General features: G+C 40.7%; 1 protein-coding gene across 1 annotated transcript in view; it reads left to right on the plus strand.

Moving 5' to 3' along the window:
* LOC128045613 (putative selection and upkeep of intraepithelial T-cells protein 1 homolog) overlaps nt 1-21,070 on the plus strand; it is an 89,238-nt gene that overhangs the window by 14,073 nt on the left and 54,095 nt on the right. The window contains exons 3-6 of the mRNA XM_052638073.1: nt 975-1,253; nt 3,899-4,009; nt 6,126-6,233; nt 10,199-10,321. Coding sequence (XP_052494033.1) covers nt 975-1,253; nt 3,899-4,009; nt 6,126-6,233; nt 10,199-10,321 — 621 coding nt within the window. The remainder of the gene's footprint in view (nt 1-974; nt 1,254-3,898; nt 4,010-6,125; nt 6,234-10,198; nt 10,322-21,070) is intronic.

Below are 21,070 nucleotides of genomic sequence, written 5' to 3' on the forward strand. Positions count from 1 at the left end.
TGGATCACAGATATTTGGAATATTTCCATCACTGTAGAAATTTTCACAGACATTAATTTAAAGTAACTTTAATGTAAAGTAAAATGGAGTAATTTTTTAAATCTCTGCTCATTCTTTATTCACAGTTTAGGCAAGTCTTACATCCCCAGCAACATACTGAAAATTTTCAAACACTTGCTTATTTTCTCTAAACCGATACATAGTAATTTTTTTTTATAATATTGGGTTAGCCAAAAAGTTTATTCTGGTTGGCCAAAGGAACTTTCTGGCCAACCCAATAGTAATATGTTACCTATTTTATGCAAAGAGCACATAAATTAAAGTTTCAATTAAAGCTGCAAATTAGACTTTATGCTCTTTACTATTTAATAATAAATTATAGTAACCTCATGCGAAGAGTTGACTCATTGGAAAAAACCCTAATGCTGGGAAGGATTGGGGGCAGGAGGAAAAGGGGATGACAAAAGATGAGATGGCTGGATGGCATCACCGACTCGATGGACGTGAATTTGAGTGAACTCCGGGAGATGGTGATGGACAGGAAGAGTCGGACATGACTGAGCGACTGAACTGAACTGAACTGATGAGACTAATGATGAAAATATAAGAAAAATGTTAACTATAAATTCTATGAGGACTGAGATCTTAATTGTTTCTCTTCATCCATGACTTAACTCAGTCTCCTAGGTTTAGAAAATAATCAGTAAATATTTTTGACTGACTAAAAGAATAGATCAAACAAATGCACTGTCCTGATTTTTCAGGACTGGGGTGTTAAGTTTGTATAGCATAACACTTCAGTCTGGCTTAGCCTGTTTCCCTTTTGATTAGCTCGTAGAAACAATCAGAACCTTACAGTGCTTAGCTGTCAGTATATCTACAGGCATAAGATTTAAAGCGGAAAGGGGCTTTTCCTACTCTCTTATTTCTCCAACCCATCACCTGAATCTTGTTTTTCCTTTTCTTTCCAACAGCTACAAGCCTAGAAATGCAGATTCTGGTGCATCCTCCTAATGCCAAAGGTCTTTTAGTGGAGTGTAATTCAGGAGGTTGGTTTCCACAGCCTCAAATGGAATGGAGAGACAGCAGAGAAGAGATCATCCCACCTTCCTCAAAATCCCATTCACAGGATACAGACAAATTATTCAACATGAAGATGACCCTTCTAATACAGAGCACCCATGGGAATGTCACCTGCTACCTTCTAAACCCTGTAACTGGTCAAGAGGAGAAGACAAGCATTGTCCTATCAAGTGAGATCTGTGTGTTTGTTCTCCAGATGATGGCCATTGTCATCAAATTTATAAACTAAAGAGATAAATAAATATACTCTCTTCACTTGGTTTTTAGGGTACTATATTCCCTTGGCTTTGTTCACCGACTTGCTTGTTTTCTTCCTTATTCTCTTATGCTACATCATCTTTTTCACTCTGACTTCTTGATAATACAAGTTTCCCAAGGCATAGTCTTTGAGTCTTTTTTTTTTTTCCTCTACTGTGGACTTCCCTGATAGCTCAGTTGGTAAAGAATCCGCCTGCAATGCAGGAGCTGCTGCTGCTGCTGCTAAGCTGCTTCAGTCGTGTCCGACTCTTAGTGACCCCATGGACTGCAGCCCACCAGGCTCCGCCGTCCCTGGGATTCTCCAGACAAGAATACTGGAGTGGGTTGCCATTTCCTTCTCCAATGCATGAAAATGAAAAGTGAAGTGAAGTCTCTCAGTCGTATCCGACTGTCAGCGACCCCATGGACTGCAGCCCACCAGGCTCCTCCATCCATGGGATTGTCCAGGCAAGAGTACTGGAGTGGGGTGCCATTGCCTTCTCCCACAATACAAGAGACACCAGTTCAACTCCTGGGTTAGGAAGATCTGCTGGAGAAGGGATAGGCTACCCACTCCAATATTCTTGGGCTTCCTTTGTGGCTCAGCTGGTAAATAATCCACCTGTAACACAGGAGATCTGGGCCCAATCCCTGGGTTGGGAAGATCCCCTGGAGAAAGGAAAGGCTACCCACTCCAGTATTCTGGCCTGGAGAATTCCAGGGACTATATAGACCATGGTGTCACAAAGAGTCAGACATGACTGAGCGACTTTCACTTTTCTCTAGTGTGACTTAATTCCATCTCATAGTTTAACATGAAATCATAATAACTCCTCAAATGATATCTTTTATCCAGACCTCTCTCCCAAACCCTAGCTTCATCTTTAAACCTAACATCTCAATACTGACATCTAGTAAATATTGCAAATGAAACAGATCTATAATTAAACTCTTAATTATCTGTTAACTTGTGTGATTTATTGCCTTTCCAGTCACATTTCATATTTTTAGTTTCTTAGAAAAAAATCCTTGAAGTCATCCTTGACTCCCATTTTTCTCTTATATTCGATATCACATGTGTCAAGAGATAATACTAGTTTTACTTATAAAATATACCCAGAGTCTCACCGCTTCTTACCACTTTGCTGCTGTCCAAGTCAAAGACACTATTGTCCATGGTCTGAATACTGGCAATAGCATCTATAAAGTTCTCCCTACTTCTTCTCCTGTCCACAATAGTGTAGTCTCATCACATGGATATCAGGACCCATTTAAAACGTGAAACATATGTCACCCTTTGTTTAAAACCCTGCAATGATCCCCCATTTTATTCTGAGTAGAATGACCCACAGGGGCCTGCACTACCTGTGCTCCTGATCCCTGCCTGGCCTACCCCTTAATGTTCTCTCGTGTCTCCTCTAGTCTAATTACACAGGCCTCCTTGCTGTTCCCCAACTAAGCCAGAACTGCTCCTGCTTTGGGGTCTCTGCTCCAGTTGTTCCCTCTTGCCAGAATGCTATAATTCCAATAAATTACCTATCTCCTTCAAGTCTATACTCGTCGCACCTTTGAAATAAAGACCACTTTGACAAACCAGTTTTTCAAAAAAACACAACTTGTACCCCTCTCTTTACCTGGGATTTCCTATCACCTTACCCTCTTTTCATTTTTCTTTTTTATATAGTAGTATCACCTTTTAACCTACTATATAGATTATTTATTATGTTTTTTTTTTTTTTGTCACTTATCTATCTCCTTTTCTAAAACAGAGGTAGAGATCTTGGTTGTATTTGATATACCCCAGCCTCTTCAAATATTTCATGGCACATAGTTGATAAGCAAAAAATAATACATACTTGAAAGATTGAAATAAAACAAAATGAGTGCCTTGGAAACTTCTAAGTAACTGTATATGTATTAGTATTTGTATACGTCTGTGAAACTAATATTGGAGCCACATACTGAGAGGGATAATCTCAATTCAAGAGAATTGAGATTGAATAATTGAATAATCCCAATTCAAGATTATTATAATAGGGATAAGTTCCCAACAGGTTTAGCAATTAACTACTTCTAGAATACTTTTGTGTTTATTTATCTGGGGAGAAAAATATCAGATTTCCAGTGAAATGACAGGTATCTATGTACAGTATGTGCAAATCAGCAAACAAAAGCAGATGTTTGTTCATGTGAATAGGAGAGGAGGAAAGTTTACATAATCTCTAAATGTATTCAAGAAGAATAATGCCAGACCCAGGAACACATTGGAGAACTCAGGACTACATATATACTGATTGCTTAAACAAAAGGACTAAAGAACTGACTTGGTCTGAGGCTTAGTGGGAAGAAACCAGCCCTACTTCAAGGGGAACATGAGATAGAATGGATGGGAAGAATTGGAATGAGCAGTCTTCACTCCCCTTTGCGCCAGTCTCAAACTAAATCACATTTGGCTTAGCCCCACTTCAGACTCTTGGTCGCTTTTCACTCACCCAATTATAACTGGCTCCCCAAACTAGCTTAGGTCTAATATCTCAGCATTGTGGCGTCTTGAATGGTTTGGATGAATCTATTGCAGATAAACTGTTTCTATGGAATACAGTTTGGAAGTTGATTCTGGGCTTAATTCTGGCTCTACTGCTGACCTTTACCCTGGTATCCAGTGTTGCTCTACATTGTAGATTACAAAGTAAGTGGGTTTGAAGGGTGGGAGGTGTAAAGGCGGAAGGGGGAGCTAAAGCTGCATGATCCTGTGTGCCTCAGAAAGTTCTGAATTCTTAGGTCATTACTAGATGCTCTTCACCATTCCTTGACCTTCTGACAATGCTGTGTGTCTGAAAGCCTGGGCTTTCTTGTACCTCAATCAAATTCAAATTATTATTTTTTTCCTATGGTGATAGCTTTCCCAACAAACTGGGAGAATTTTTAAACATTTAGCATTTAACACTTAACACAGTTTACACATATCTCTCACTTGACTGCTTAAATAGTACAATGACTTTGTCAGGGCAGGAAATAAAGTCCTGACTGCACAGGGCAGAAACAGCTGCATAGAGGTCACTTAAATAGTACAGAGCATCAGAAAAGTAGAGCATTCAGGGAGAGTTAATCCAGGTAGCTTACCTTTCCCAAGGGGAAAGTTTTCATCCATCTCAACCAAGCTGCTTCGGGGGAAATGGACTTGGGGGATTTAGGGGGAAATTTTAAGACACACAAAAAAATAGCTGTTCGTGACTCGAAGGTGTACTCAGTTTTAAAACCTTCAAATTCAACATATCCATTATCATATGTAAAATAGATGACCAGTGCAAGTTTGATGCATGAAGCTGGGCACCCAAAGCCAGTGCTCTGGGACAAGCCAGAGGGATAGGGTGAGACGGGAGGTGGGCAGGGGGTTCAGGATGGGAGGGACACATGTATACCTGTGGCCCATTCATGCTGATGTATGGCAAAAACCATCACACTATTGTAATTAACCTCCAATTAAAATAAATAAATTAATAAACCTTCAAATTCACAGATCCTTTCTGGTATAGCTCTATCTTTCAAGATTATATTCTTCTGAGGTCTCTTTCTAGCTGAAAACTTGGACTTCCACAAAGCCTCTCTCTTTAGTAGCTCAATGTTCTGCATGTTCTCTAGGAGCACAGATAAGAAGAGCCAGAAACAATTTACAATCTCCACTACGTTTGAGAGCCTGTACTGGATAATGTCTTCCTATTACCTGACACACAGGTGAGCAGAACTCTTCCCAGGTCCCTTGGTGTATGATTCTGTGTCCTATAGAGGTACTTCTCTTTATAGATAGGTGCCACATTTTTGATGTTGATGGGGAGACAAAAATGAGAGCCATCTATGCCACCATGGTGCTCATGAATCTTTGTATCCCAGATTTTAAACATTAAGTTAGACTGTGCATGTGTGTCTGCTAAGCTGCTTCAGTCATGTCCAGCGCTTTGTGACCCTATGGACTGTCTTCACCAGTCTTATCTATCCATGGGATTCTCCAGGCAAGAACACTGGAGTGGGTTGCCTTGCCCTCCTCCAGGGGACCTTCCCAACCCAGGGATCAAACCTGCATCTCCTGCAGTGGCAGGCAGGTTCTTTACCCAGTGAGCCATCTGGGAAACCCTGGACTACGCATAACACCCCACAATGGAGGACTGGGCACCAGTTGTGTTGTTGAGCCCCTATGTAATAGAATATTTTCATGGGAAGACTAGGGAGCCAAATGACACCACAGTGATGTGTGCCGAATAAGATTTTAAGCAGTATGTTGTCTAACATGAGATTCTTACTTTCAGAGCTCTTATGATCTCTTAGGCAGTTCAGAAGTCTCCAGACCTGTCCTACTCTGGCCTATTTTGAATCTAGATATTATAAGGACTAGTGCGTAGCTCTGTCTCACTCTCCCTAATGCGGCACACTGATTGATGGGCTAGAGGAAGAAAAAGAAAAATGAGTTACTTTCCTCTGGGTCTGTTTAGCCTCAGCCCCAAACCACTCCCATTCTAGAAGCAGCTCTGCTTTTGTCCCCGTGACCAACAGCTTTAGACCTGAGCCTTTAGATACTTGGGATCTGTTAGTCCTAAACCTTAGCCCTGTATTTCCTCTCCCCACCTCCCCCCGCCACCCACCCCTGAGCGACTGAACTCTGAACTCCCCACCCTTAGTCCTGTTCTAAATACAGACAAAGGGATGGCATTAAACTATAAGTCTTGTTTTTCTGGTGCATTTCCCCCACTCTGAAGTATCTCCACACCAATAACTCATGGTGATCGCCCTCTATTTTTTTTTTTTTCCAGGTTGCTCCTGCAATGCAGTATCTCCTTGGTTAGTGGGCATACTAATAGTCTTGACTTCATTCAGTATGATTGTCTCTCTCATTTTCTATTTGCATTACAAAAAAAGAGGTATGTGGGACCAAAAAGATGAAAACTTTGTGAAAATATCTCCAAGTGCTCAGTATCTGGTAAAACATTTAGCCAAAGAAGAGTAACAATGCTGTTTATCTGAAAGCTTGGGTTTCTTCTTGTACCTCAAATATTTGTTTGAATTCCATGAACAATAAATTTTTGGACCTCATATCACTGGATTTGGATTCCAGCCTTCAGAATTTTGTGAGTTTAATGGTACAAACTGCTGATACCTCTTCTTTCTAGCAAAAGAAAATAGTTTCTTCAGTAAAATAGCTATATTCTGCCAAAAATCCAGCCAATTCTTCCTGTACTTTTAGCTTAGCTTAGACGAGATAATAATTCAGTATATCTTAAACGCTGGGCGCTATAGATTACTTTAAGAGATTGATACAAAGAAAAAAGTCTTCTTCTCAAAATGATTTATATGTCCACAGATATTTTGCTTAAGTTTATGACCTGTTCTCACGCTTCCCTAGTGGCTGAGGCGGTAAAGAATCTGCCTGCAATGCAGGAAACATGGGTTTGATCCCTGGGTCAGGAAAATCCCCTGGAGAAAGGAATGGCTACCCACTCCAGTATTCTTCCCTGGTGAATTCCATGGACAAAGGAGCCTGGCAGGCTACGGTCCACTGGGTCGCCAAGAGCCAGATTAACACTACTACTACTCATGGTCTGTATGGACAACTGAAACGGATCCTTCCCTTTGACTCTCTTTGAAGGTGAAGTGGAAAGGGCAATTGTAAAAGTCTAGGGATAGCTAAACCCAGCATATTTTAAAATGGGTCCTCAGCTCTATCTTTGAGGTCCCCAGGCGCAAAGTGGGGCTAAGCTATTCAGAGGATTTTATTTATTAATTTTCTCCTATGCAATAAAGACCAAATAGTCTGAAGTAATACTAGACTGGAAATTGCTTTTATATTTCACTTTAAGAAAAGCCATACCTGAATCTTGCTTTGCATGTTAGCAAACTAAATACTCTCTCTATCTGTGCTAGAGGAAAGGAGCAAGATACTATGGTAAGAGCTGCTGCTGCTGCTAAGTCGCATCAGTCGTGTTCGACTCTGTGCGACGCCATAGATGGCAGCCCACCAGGCTCCCCTGTCCCTGGGATTCTCCTGGCAAGAACACTGGAGTGGGTTGTCATTTCCTTCTCCAATGCATGAAAGTGAAAAGTGAAAGGGAAGCTGCTCAGTCATGTCCGACTCCTCGCGACCCCATGGACTGCAGCCCACCAGGCTCCTCTGCCCATGGGATTTTCCAGGCAAGCGTACTAGAGTGGGGTGCGGAGCTAGTACATATTAAACATTATTATGTGCTGTATGAATTTTATAATATTAATACATTTACTCTTCAGTGAACTAGATTTTATATGTTATAAAATCTGGAATACAAAGAAGTTGAATAGCTATTCACACAGCTAAGTGATGGCAATGCCCAGACCCCAACCAGGCACTTAGGCCTCTGTTTCAATAACTGTAGTGTACTGTTCCTCTATGGAAAGACTAAAAATAAAATTAAAAAGAAAGAGATATTTAGTCAGCAGTCTTGTGAAAAGGAATTGATCATTACAGGGAAATATTGCCTGGGTACTTGATTTATGAGGCTTCCATTGGATATAACAGAAAACCCCAAGAATAGGTTGCAGGTCACTGTCGTTGTCGAAGCAGACTTGGAATCCTTAACAGCGAATCTGGGAATTAAAATTTTATTTTTGCTTACTCTAACTTGAAGACCTAAAACTAAGTCATTGATCACAGAGGCCTCCACCCACAGTGCTCACAACTCCTGGTAATTAGGCAAGGAACACCCATCCACTAGTCTCTTTTCTAATTGCTACTGAACTTTCTTCTCCTTACTTAAAATGGACTTTCCTCCATGGATATTGCTTCCTCTATAACTATCTCATTCAGCAGCCTCATTCCTTATTTAGGCAACTTTCTGTTAGTTGTGACTTTGTGGGCTGATTTTCCTTCTTGATGTTTATCAATTCAGAAAGCACTTGTCAATTCATTTAACAAATATGAATTTCCAGGAAATTCCACAAACACTGTATATTTTAATTCTTAACATCTTTATGTAGTGTTTATTATTATCTTCACTTTGGAGCTGCAGATACAGAAGAATGTAAAATTTGATCAACTTACATCAGTTGACCCAGCAAATAATAAAGTTATTACTGGGGTTCGAATCATGTGTCCCTTACTCTGAATATTTTACAATAAATCAGATTGCCTTGAGTCTCCAACAGACATATTCTGCTCTTCCTGCTTTCTGTGGAGGTCATGCACAGAGAAACCTGCAAGACATGTATACTATTTATTTCCGAGAATCATTGCCAAACTAGAGTCAGGCTTTCTTGGCTATACTACTGACTGTGTGAACTTGAGGAACTTCTTTAAAGTCTCTGAACTGTAGTTTCTTCATCCTTAAAATATCAATGATAATGCTTGTTTCATAAGGTTATTTTAGGTTAAATTAGTCAATATATTGAAGTCATTTAGTCTGGGTTCACACATAGTGCAAACCACACTAATGTCTGGTACTGTTATTACTATCGTTGTTATTAGCATTATCTATGGACTCTGTCACAATTCCGTCTGGTGTCTCAGCTGGTGGGAAGATCGGGTTACATGTGTTTGCATCATCCTTCTTCCCTTTTCTCCTAAGCTCACGGCATGTCTTTCTTCACTTGCCCCTCACCATGACCTTAACTTTCCTTCTAAGCACGGACATCCCTAGCCATGTAGAAGGGAAAGAAAACTAAGAAGTCAGCATAGATTCACACACACACACAATCTTCCGGCACTCTTAGCATCCTAGAGCTATTTCATTTCCGAGCTTTTCCTTCAATTGTATTTTAAATTTTGTTCTACCCCTTAGGAGAAGAGCTTTGAAGTTCTCCTTAATGTTAATCTGAGAAAAATAGAGGTGTGTGACCAAGAGGGAGACATGTAGACTCTTCACTCTTTGATCATTTTGCACAAGCTCCCAGAGCAATTTTTCTATTAAAAAAAAATTCCAGCTATCACTCTTATAAAAGGGGCCTCCGATCTAGTCAAAGGCTGAGAATTTATATCAAATTATAGGGTAAAGTACATATTTATTAGGGAAACAGTTTACCCTCCATTTGTGCAGTCTACGACCATATGGAATATATTGTGAGGGCAACAATTTTGGTGACTTTTGAGTTTTCTCTTCTCCAAGAAGAATATTGTCAGTTATTTCAACCATTATTTAAGAACATGGATTTAAGACTCCTGACTCCTGTTTCCCCATCCTTACTGTCTTGGTTATCCTTCTCTACAAGATAGTATGAATCAGTGAACAGTCACGTCAGTGAAACAAACTAGAGTTAGTATAGGAAAGTTATTTTGAATAGGCATAGCTGACCAGTAATGAAACAGATACCCTAACTGTTGGTAATGGTGCTCCCATCACAAGACATATTAATCAGTATTATGAGGTGGGGATATTCTCCACTTTTAGAATCACCCAGAAAACATACTTTGCAGAATATGTCTGCTATAGATAAGAGGGTAACTTTTGAGAATTATAATATCTTTTTCATCTCAGAGATTCTGCTCATTCCAGATTATTCTATTTCACCATATTTCTCAAGAGGTCTAGAGTTCTTGAGGGCCTGCAGCATCTCATGAAGTAGACAAAGGTATCATGTGTCTATCCATCCTTCAGACTCTGGCCAACCAGAGCAAGTGTCGTGATGCTTGGGTGGAAGAAACAACATCTGCCTCTTCACAGCCTTCTTCCACACTTAGCCCAAATGTGCTTGTCTCCAGGATCGTCTATGCAACCCAGCCTGCCTTTCCTTCACCCTCATACAAGGTGAAGTTTGGAGAAGTATGGAGCAATAGGAATGTGAAAAGTGAACCTATTGTTAGTCTGTAATGCAGTCCTCCTTTCCCTGCTGTGACTCTTCTAATGCTTGCGTCTCTCTGCAGTCCCCGTTTCAGATCCACATTTCGAGTTGGATGTCATGTGGCTGGAGGATATGACTGTGATCCTGTGTGTTCTGATGGTCTTCATCACTGTGATCAGTTCCTCTGCTTACTTTAGACTCAGAGGTAAATGGAATGGGAACGGTGGTAACTCAGAAGGCAGCATTCTTCTAACTGATCTCCAGATACAGTCTCTGACTGTAGCTTCTTGAGTCTCCTGGGGTTTCTACAAAAGTGACCTTTCCAGTCCTTGCGCATTAATAGCTGGGGGTGGTGGTGGTGGTGGAAACAAAGACCTGTGCGTTTTCTTTTGATCTGTTAGTGTATGAAGCTCTCAGTGAATTTGATGTAAGCATAATACTTTAGAGATTTTCTTGCCAGAATTTATACTTTTCTAACATGATGTGTTTGGTACACGTAGTGAAACTACACGTGCAATGAAGCTGCCCAAGCAAGATAATAATAGTCTCAGGATAACTCTAAATTCAACTAAATAGAATTTGGAATAAAGAAAAAAGAGGTGAGAGGAGTACCCTGTTTAATAAACAAGTGGCGGGGAGGGGGGCAGAAAGAAGGTAATTTTGAGACAAGGTTATACTCATGCTAGAAAAGGATGGTTGCTTAATGAAAAGAACACAGTTTTTGAATCCAATAAGCTTGGGTTTTATCCTGGCTTAACCATGCTGAGTGACCTTGGGTAAATGGCTTTTCTCTTCTGATCTAATTTTATTTCCTCCACAAAATGGGGAAGATAAGTCATGCCTTATGAGATTATTCAGCTGGGGAATTTTGATGTAAAGATCTAACATTGTATACTCAAATAAATATCACACGCATACACATGGGCATATACCTGCTCATACACACACATCAGAGAGGCAACCAGAAGGGAGAAAGACCAGAAGCTGTCAGATTCTACCCCAGTGAAGTCTGTCTTCTCCTCTCTGCTTCTACATTTCTTGAAACATCCACCTCTACTACCTCTCACTGTCTCTGCCTGTTCGCTCAAATTCTTGCTGAAGTATCAGCTGATATCACTGAAAAGAAATGAACACAATATAGTCTCTTCACAAAAAAAGGGAAGAAAGAAAGAAAAGGAGGAAAGAAGGAAGAGAGGAAAGAAAGAAGGAAGGAATGTCAGAGGGAAAGGAGGAAGACTTGTGTCCTGTATGCTCTCTGATTGTAGCCATCCTGAGGTTCCCCAGGGTTTCTACAAGGGCAATGCTAGTGCCTCAGATTCCAATGACAGTCTCAGTTCTGACTTCACACTTGTGATAATTCTAGTAGAACTGGAAGGTCCAAGTGTTTCATCCAGAAACATTCAATGCTGTGCATTTTCTTCTATTTTGATCTCAAAGACAGAATTAAAAATTTAATATTATAGTTGATGATTGAACATTATAGAAACTTGTAGCCATCTACAAAGGCTGAACCAGGAACATTTCTGAAGCTATGTTCACACTAGAGTATATATTTTTGAAATTCCCTAACACCCAACATTGAAAGTCCTGGCTTTATGTGCAAAATATAATCTGCTTATGAAATCAATGGAAGGAAATATAAAACTAGTCATGAGAGAAGAAACATTTTAATACTTGATTCTTGTGTTCCACCAGTAACCTACAATTCTAAAATGTTCCATTAAAAAATGTATGCAGGGTTATGAAAATATATACTCTTAATTACTAGTAGGCTCTTTCCCCCTAAATACAGCGCAAATCTATGATGAGTTATTATGGACAATACATACAAGCTTTTTACTTAAGCGTAAAAAGGCCTAGAACCACAAAGAATGGGTACTTTGCTCTCTCATCTTTGCATCCATTGACTCTTGGGTCTCTCTGGACTACCTGTCGAGAGCTGCTAGGTACTGAGGTGGCCAATTAGGATGACAAGAGAAACTAAAGGCAACAGTCATGCATTTATCCCCTTATTGTGGGTGTGTAAGAGGCCAAAAAGGAAAATAGTGCTGGCTCCTTATAGTTCCAGCACTGGACAAGGGTCAGGTGACCTGCAGCACAGGTTGGGAAAATAGTGTCTCACTATAAAGAGCACTAGGGCTTCCCTTGTAGCTCTGGAGGTAAAGAAACCGCCTGCAATGCAGGAGACCCCAGTTTAATTCTTGGGTCAGGAAGATGCCCTGGAGAAGGGGTAGGCTACCCATCCAGTATTCTTGGGCTTCCCTTGTGGCTCAGTCAGTAAAGAACACACCTGCAATGCAGAAGGCCTGGGTTGGAAATAGTGTCTCACTATAAAGAACACTGCACAAAAGACTCCTGCCATTTTACAAACTCAGGGGGAGAATGGATGGGAAGGAGAAACAGAGAACTAGAATGGAACAATCCTGAGTCAAAGTGGAGAAGAATAATTTAATCAAGATGCCCTCCCCCAGTAAAAGTTCTCAGCAGAGGGTACTAAAAATAAAAAAAAAGCATTTTAGCTGAGGACCCTAGTAAGGAAGCCTCCAAATAGAGGTACCTGGGCTAGGAATGCAGGTATGCATACGAACATGGCTGCTGGGAGTGAAGGACCTAGTCCTGGACTGCACCTCCCTCCAGAAACTGCAAGGTGCTCACTGTGCACCAGTCTGGTGTGAGGAGCCTGCTAGGCAAATCCTCTGTCATTTCCTATGGTCTGACATAAGGAATCATATGGTAACCTGGACTGGAGTCAGACCCTTCATTACCTCTCCAGTGTTGAGAAACATTCCACCCTTTGAGATTAAACAATTGCAAGGACAAATATGTGCTTCCCACACATTTATGCTTCACAGGCCTAGTTTCTACCACTGAGGAAAACAACTCAGTCACTATCCTTGCATCCTATGAGGCACAGATTAGTGATAGCGGAGAGCAGGAAGGAGCCTGTAGCCAATATTCATCCACTCAAAAGCCAGGCTTACCTGCTGACTGAGTGGGATTAAAAGAAGAGTTAGCATCAAGGAGAGGTTTATTGTCTTTCACGCTGGAGACCAGAGCTATTAAAAAATGAATCCTGTTTTCAAACACGTGGTATCATAAGGCCATTTCTCAGCACTGCTCTTCTTTGTCCCATGGAGACCAATGAAGGAGTTGCTTTAGCCACTCAAAGATTTTGTCAGTTACCTTTTTTGCTTTCCCAGATGTTTATGAATGAATCAAGAAAATATATTAATTGATTCGAAAGAAAGATTGTGCAATGTAGTTGACTGAAAAGACCCAATTCATTCTACTTATCACCATTTACAGTCTATTAATACTAATATATCTCACATTGCTAATATTATAGAATCTATAGCAGCAACTTCACAATAGGCCAAAATTGGAAAAGATCAAACTTGACCATAAATTGAAATGCTCTACATTAGCTACCAGATTTTTAATTTTTTTAAAATTGGGAATTCTAGTGGTTAGGACTTCATACTTCCACTGCAGGGTGGCTGAAGTTTGATCCCTGCTCTGAGGAACTAAGATCCTGCATCACATGGGGTGTGGCCAAAAAATAGAAAAGAAAATCAGCCATTTCTCATAATCAAGTCAATTTTGTTTTACAAAGAAAAAATAATTGCCCCAAATACTTTTTCAGCAATTTTTCTTAATGTTTTCTCCAGTTCTACCAAGTTTGTATTAGGGTTTAGGATGAATCTCATTGCTTTTTCAGTAACAACTTTCTCTGCCCCCTTTCACTGAATGAGTTAGCTCTTCTCTTATTTGAAAAGTTAATTATTCCAATTCTGTCTCTTATGTTTCACAACTTTTCAAGTTCCAGAAGGTTAAAGGGATACATAAAAAATATTTAGACTAATTTAAAAAGCAAGTCCACAGATTCACTGTAGTTTCTGATGTGCCTTGTGATATTAAGCATCGGATAACATTGTGCAATGATAGCCTTTTCCAAGCAAATGCCCACAACATAGAGTGATTTACTATTGTTTGAGTTATGAGAGTGAAGCAGAAAAGAGAAAAAGAGAAAAAAGACAGGAAGAGATAATGTATGTGTGTGAATATATATTATTGATTATAGTTTCACCAGGGCATCCATTTACCTCAGTTGCAAAGAGATACTGTGCAAATTAAATCAGACTCCTTTCTAGAATACCTTTATTCCTTACACACATCCTCCCAGCAGAGATTTTCCTCTCGTTGATTTAAGCCAGAGAAGTCAAGTTAATGACTTCTAAATAAAAGTTGTTTCCTCATGGCTTTTCCAAAGATGACTTTGGCATCTTGGAAGAGATCAATATGTTCTCAAACGAGTTTTTATTTCAACTAGTTGCCTTTAGTAAAATGTGAATTTACAATAGCTTGAGTACATTTTATTTCCTCAACAGGTTTCCTACAAAATTAAGGGATTAAGCAAGCACCAAACATTTCATCTGGGACAATGGATAGACTAGGGAGGATCAGTAGGCTAAGATCTCCAAGAAAAGTAGCTATGCCCTCACAATTTAATTTTTCCCTTACAATTTTATATAAAGTCAAATAATTGCCAGGTGGAGAGCAAATAAAATATACACTCAAATTTGCATTTCATTTGTAGCTCTTGTACAAACTATGATAAAGTTAAAATGGATAGAAAAGTAATCAGAAGACAGAAGATAACAAATTAGGGTAATGACTGAAATAAAGTCAATAATCTACATGGGAAAATGAAAGTAACTCTGAAAGTAGAAATCAATCTATACTTTTCAGAATTAAATGTCATATCTATCAGCAATTAAACATATCTGGGATATCAATCAGGGAAATGCATCAGACGGCTCTTAGCGTAATAAAAATTAAATAAACAGATAACACATCTTCTATACATTGAGCTAAAAGAATGATTTTATACATTAAATTAAATGTAAGAGGGATAAAGTTTTCAAGTAAAGCCAGAATACTTACTCTGATAAGGGACACAAGGAAAATTTTAGTATATAAATTTATTTCAGGATCGGCTTTCATCATGACTGAAGTAACAAAGGCCATGGGGTAGAAACAAGTTCAAGTTGTAATCTAGAAGAAACTTGGAACAAATTTCCATTCGGTGAGTAACCCACATGGTAGTCACTTCAGTCATGTCCAGCACTTTGTGACCCTATGGACTGCAGCCCACCAGGGTCCTCTGTCCATGGGACTCTCCAGGCAAAGTAGTGGAGTAGGAACCTGTGTCTAACCTCTCCTGCATTGGTAGGTGGGTTCTTTACCACCAGTGCTACCTGGGGAGCTCATCAGTGTAATAACCTTTCTGAAAAACTAGAAACCTTCAAGTAAAGACACTGCCTTACAGAAATGCAGGCACTGACTGTGGTTTTATGACAGGATATAATGCTTTCCTGGTGGCTCAGTGGTAAGGAATTCACCTGCCAAAGCAGGAGACTCAGATTTGATCCCTGGGTCAGGAAGATCCCCTGAAGAAGGAAATGGCAACCCACTTCAGTTTTCTTACCTGGGAAATCCCATGGATAGAGGAACCTGGCGGGCTATGGTCTATGTGGTTGCACAGAGTGGGACATGACTGAGCAACTAAGCAACAAAAAAATTAGACATATGATCTTGTTTAATTTGATTTAAGAACCAAGAGATTTGGTTGCTATAAATTTCTCCTTAAAAAGGAAGAATAATTCTCCAAGGCCTCTATGGAATCATCTTTATTTAACTTACATTTCTAAAGGATAGTGTCATCTGGAACAAAATCCTGGTTGAAACTTATTTCCTTCCAACGTGTCAAGGAGATTATTCCATTATTTTCTGCCTTTTGTATTACCTGTTGAAAAGTCAACTATTTGTCTTATTGTTGCTTCTTTGAAGACAATATGTCTTTTCTTCTCAGATTGCTTTAAACAGATTTGCTTCAATTTGGTTTTCATAACTTGACTACAATGTGTTTGATATGGTTTAATTTACATTGATACTGCTTGAGGTTAATGTACCTCCATTAATACATGGGTTTAAAAATAACATTCCAAAAAAATGATAATGTTTCGGTCATTGTTTCTTCAAATACGTCTTCTGCTTTTGGGGTGTCTAGTTATATGCCTGTTAGATCCTTCGCTATGTCTCTCATCTCCCTGTGCTCTTTTCTTTATTTTATATTCTTTCCCCTATCTGTTCCTCAGTTTGGATATTTACAATTAAATAGTCTCCCAATTCACTAATCCCATGTTATTTCAGCTGAATAAGCTGCTAAACTCCTTTTAATGAGTTTTTATTTCAGAAGTTATATTTCTCGTTCTGGGAAGCCCAGGGATTTTTCTACTATAGATTCCACTTCTGTGGTAATGCTATCTATTAAATATCTTTTCCTCGACATGCCAGGACAAATCAATTAAAGTTATTTTAAATTTATCAGCTAATTTCACCGTCTCAGTCAGCTTTGGTCTATTAGGTCTGTTTCCACCATCCATTTCTCCCATTGGTTTATGTTCAGATGATTCTGTCCTTTTTCATATGTAAAAATAAATATTGATTTAAGGACATTGTGATGGTATCATTAAATGTGTGTCAACTTGACTATACTTTTCAGAAAGTCCTTTCTTTAGTGTTTCCTGTTAGGGTAGGCCATAAGGAAAATTCTTGGGGGATGGAGAGTGAAAAGGAAGAAGCAGCCATTTTGCAGCTTGTATTATGTATGTTGCTGCTGATCTGCTGATCCCTTCCATTGGCATGATGCAGAAGCTAGATCTGAAACAGCTCTCAGTTCAGTTCAGTCACTCAGTTGTGTCTGACTCTTTGCAACCCCATGAATTGCAGCACGCCAGGCCTCCCTGTCCATCACCATCTCCCGGAGTTTACGCAAACTCACATCCATCGAGTCGGTGATGCCATCCAGCCATCTCATCCTCTGTCGTCCCCTTCTCCTCCTGCCCTCAATCCCTCCCAGCATCAGAGTCTTTTCCAGTGAGTCAACTCTTCGCATGAGGTGACCAAAGTACTGGAGTTTCAGCTTTAGCATCAGTCCTTCCAAAGAACACCCAGGACTGATCTCCTTTAGAATAGACGGGTGGGATCTCTTTGCAGTCCAAGGGACTCTCAAGAGTCTTCTCCAACACCACAGTTCAAAAGCATCAATTCTTCGGTGCTCAGCTTTCTTCACAGTCCAACTCTCACATCCATACATGACCACTGGAAAAACAACAGCCTTGACCAGACGGACCTTTGTTGGCAAAGTAATGCCTCTGCTTTTCAATATGCTATCTAGGTTGGTCATAATTTTTCTTCCAAAGAGTAAGCAGCTTTTAATTTCATGGCTGCAGTCACCATCTGCAGTGATTTTGGAGCCCCCCAAAATAAAGTCTGACACTGTTTCCACTATTTCCCCATCTATTTCCTTTCCCATGAATCCTCCTTTAATTTCTCTGAGTCCTAAGTCAAATGTGTATGTCAACTCTGATGAAGGGCTCTAGCTTCTGCAATTTATTTTCTTCAACAAGTTGTTGTTGTTCAGTTGCTAAGTCATGTCTGACTCTTTGTGACCCCACGGACTGCAGGACACCAGACTCCCTTGTCCTTCACTATCTTTTGGAGTTTGCTCAAATTCATGTCCATTGAGTCAATGATGCTATCTAACCATCTCAACCTCTGCCACCCCCTTGTCCTTTGGCCTTCAATCCTTCCTAGCATCAGGGTCATTTCAAAGGAGTCAGCTCTGTATCACCTGGCCAAAATAGTCTGTCTATGGGATTCTCCAAGCAAGAATACTGGAGTAGGTTGCCCTTTCCTCCTCCAGGGGATCTTCCTAACTCAGAGATCAACCCATGTCTCCTGAATCTCCTGCATCGGCAGACAGATTCTTTAACACTGAGCCACCTGGGGGGCCCTCTTCAACAAGATCAGAAATAATAATACACATTTCTGCTTCACTGACTATGCTAAAGCCTTTTACTATGTGTATCACAACAAACTGTAAAAAATTCTTAAGAGATGGAAATATCAGATCACCTTACCTGCCTCCTAAGAAACATGTTTGCTGGTCAAGAAGCAACAGTTAGAACCAGACATGGAACAATGGACTGGTTTAAAATTGGGAAAGGAGAACAGCAAGGCTGTATTTTGTCATCCTGCTTATCTAACTTCTATGCAGAGTACATCATGTGAAACGCCAGGCTGGGTGAATCACAAACTAGAATCAAGATGTCAAGAGAAATATCAATAATCTCAGACACGCAGATGACACCACCCTTATGGAAGAAAGTGAAGAAAAACTAAATAGTCTCTTGATGAAGATGAAAGAGGAGAGTGAAAAAGCTGGCTTAAAATACAACGTTCGAGGGGAACAAGATGGCAGAGGAGTAGGTGGATGTGGAGCGCATCTCTCCAAGTGCATGAAGAAGACCAGCTGAGAGCAGACAGGAGTACCTGACCAGCAGAAAAGAATATATAGAGCCACGCAAAACTTGGTAGAACAAAGGAACTAGAGGGGAAAACAGGAGTGTTAGTAGGACTGCACCTGCCCTTGGCGGGTGGAGGAACTGAAGCAGGGGTCTTTGTGATCCCCACGCTGGGGCAAGTGTCTGAGTCAGAGGAGATGTATTTAAGGCTGAGAGTGAAACAGCTGGTCTGTGGCAGCCTAAATGGAATAAGAATCAGACAGTCCTTGCCACAGCCATACATACCCTGGACAGTGATGCAGGTTCCCTAGAAGGCCCAGCAGCTGGGAGCTGTTTAGTGATTGTGGAGCAATCCCAGGTCAAGGGCTGCTGTTGACTGCAAAGAGATGGATCTAGGGATGTGAGGGAGGAGACTGTGGTGGGAAATGCTTGTGGAGGAAAGCCAGGCAGCCATGGAAGCAAGGCGATACTGCTGAGTCACGTGCAGGGGGTGGAGCCATCACCACAGCCCCTCTCTCCTCACATGCCAGCATCGGCAGCTGAACAGTAGAGAAGCTGGCACATCAAACGCCTGACGCACTGAACTACAGAGTAAGACCTCACCCAGCATGCCCCTTTTAAGTGCCTGACATGCTGATCTACAGAGAAAGACCCCAGCCGAGGGCCCCTCTGTGTGCCTGATGCACCAAACAACAGAGAAGAGCCCTAGGCAAGGGAGCCCTCTAAGTGCCTGAATGGGTGGAGCTACAGAGAAAGACTGGCCAAAGAGGCCTTCTGATCACCAGCTATAAGAGGCTCAGAAAAAGACTCTGATAGGGCCATAATGCCTGTGGCAGAGGCAGTCAGTGTCCCTGCACACTTGGCACTTCCAAGGTCCCTGCAAGCCAAGCAGCTGCACCACCTTTATGCTCAAACCTCACTGGGGCAGAACTGCCACAGGAAAAAAAAGTCTTCAGTTGTGTCCAGCACTTTGCGATCCTGTGGACTGTGGCCCGCCAAGCTTCTCTGTCAAGCAGGGTTCTCCAGGCAAGATACTGGAATGTATTGGTCACTACTAGTTGCCATACACTTCTCAGTTTAGTTTAGTTCAGTCGCTCAGTCATGTCCAACTCTTTGCGACCCCATGATACCGCAGCACGCGAGGCCTCCCTGTCCATCACCAACTCCCGGAGTTTACCCAAACTCATATCCATCGAGTTGGTGATGCCATCTAACCATCTCATCCTCTGTCGTCCCCTTCTCCTCCTGCCCTCAATCTTTCCCAGCATCAGGGTCCTTTCAAATGAGTCAGCTCTTCTCATCAGGTGGCCAAAATATTGGAGTCTCAGCTTCAGCATCAGTTCTTCCAGTTAATACCCAGGACTGATCTCCTTTAGGATGGACTGATTGGATCTTCCTGCAGTCCAAGGGACTCTCAAGAGTCTTCTCCAACACCACAGTTCAAAAGCATCCATTCTTCTGTGCTCAGCTTTCTTTATAGTCCAACTCTCACATCAGTACATGACTACTTGAAAAACATAGCCTTGACAAGACAGACCTTTGTTGGCAAAGTAATGTCTCTGCTTTTTAATATGCTGTCTAGGTTGGTCATAAATTTCCTTCCAAGGAGCAAGCGTCTTTTAATTTCATGGCTGCAGTCACCATCCACAGTGATTTTAGAGCCCAGAAAAATAAGGTCAGCCATTGTTTGCACTGTTTCCCCATCTGTTTGCCATGAAGTGATAGCATTAGAGAAATGCAAATCAAAACTACAATGAGATATCACCTCACACCTGTCAGAATGGGCATCATCAAAAAGTCTACAAACAAGTGATGGAGAGGGTGTGGAGAAAAGTCCCACCCTTGCACTGTTGGTGGGAATGTAAACTGATACAACCACTATGGAAGATGGTATGGAGATTCCTTTAAAAACTAAGAATAAAACCACCATGTGACCCAGCAATCCCACTCCTAGGCATATACCCTGAGGAAACCAAAATTGAAAAAGACACATGTATCCCATTGTTCATTGCAGCACTATTGACAATAGCTAGAACATGGAAGCAACCTAGATGTCCATCAACAGATAAATGGATAAAGAAGTTGTGGTACAAATACACAATGGAATATTACTCAGCCATAGAAAGGAATGCATCTGAGTCAGTTCTGATGAGGTGGATGAACCTAGAGCCTATTATACAGAGTGAAGTAAGTCAGAAAGAGAAAGATAAATATAGTATTCTAATGCATATACACAAAATCTAGAAAAATGGTTCTGAAGAATTTATTTAGAGGGCAGCAATGGAGAAACAGAGATAGAGAATAGACTTATGGACATGGGGAGAGGAGAGGAGAGGGTGAGATGTATGGAGAGTAACATGGAAACTTACCATATGTAAAATAGCCAACAGGAATTTGCTGTATGGCTCAGAAAATGCAAACAGGGGCTCTGAATCAACCCAGAGGGGTGGAATGGGGAGGGAGACAGGAGGGAGGTTCAAAAGGAAGGGTGTATATGTATACCTATGGCTGATTCATGTTGAGGTTTGACAGAAAACAACAAAATTTTGTAATGCAATTATCCTTCAATTAAAAAATAAATAAAT

Source organism: Budorcas taxicolor, chromosome 3 (genome assembly GCF_023091745.1).
Source record: "Budorcas taxicolor isolate Tak-1 chromosome 3, Takin1.1, whole genome shotgun sequence".
In the NCBI taxonomy this organism is placed as follows: Eukaryota; Metazoa; Chordata; class Mammalia; order Artiodactyla; family Bovidae; genus Budorcas; species Budorcas taxicolor.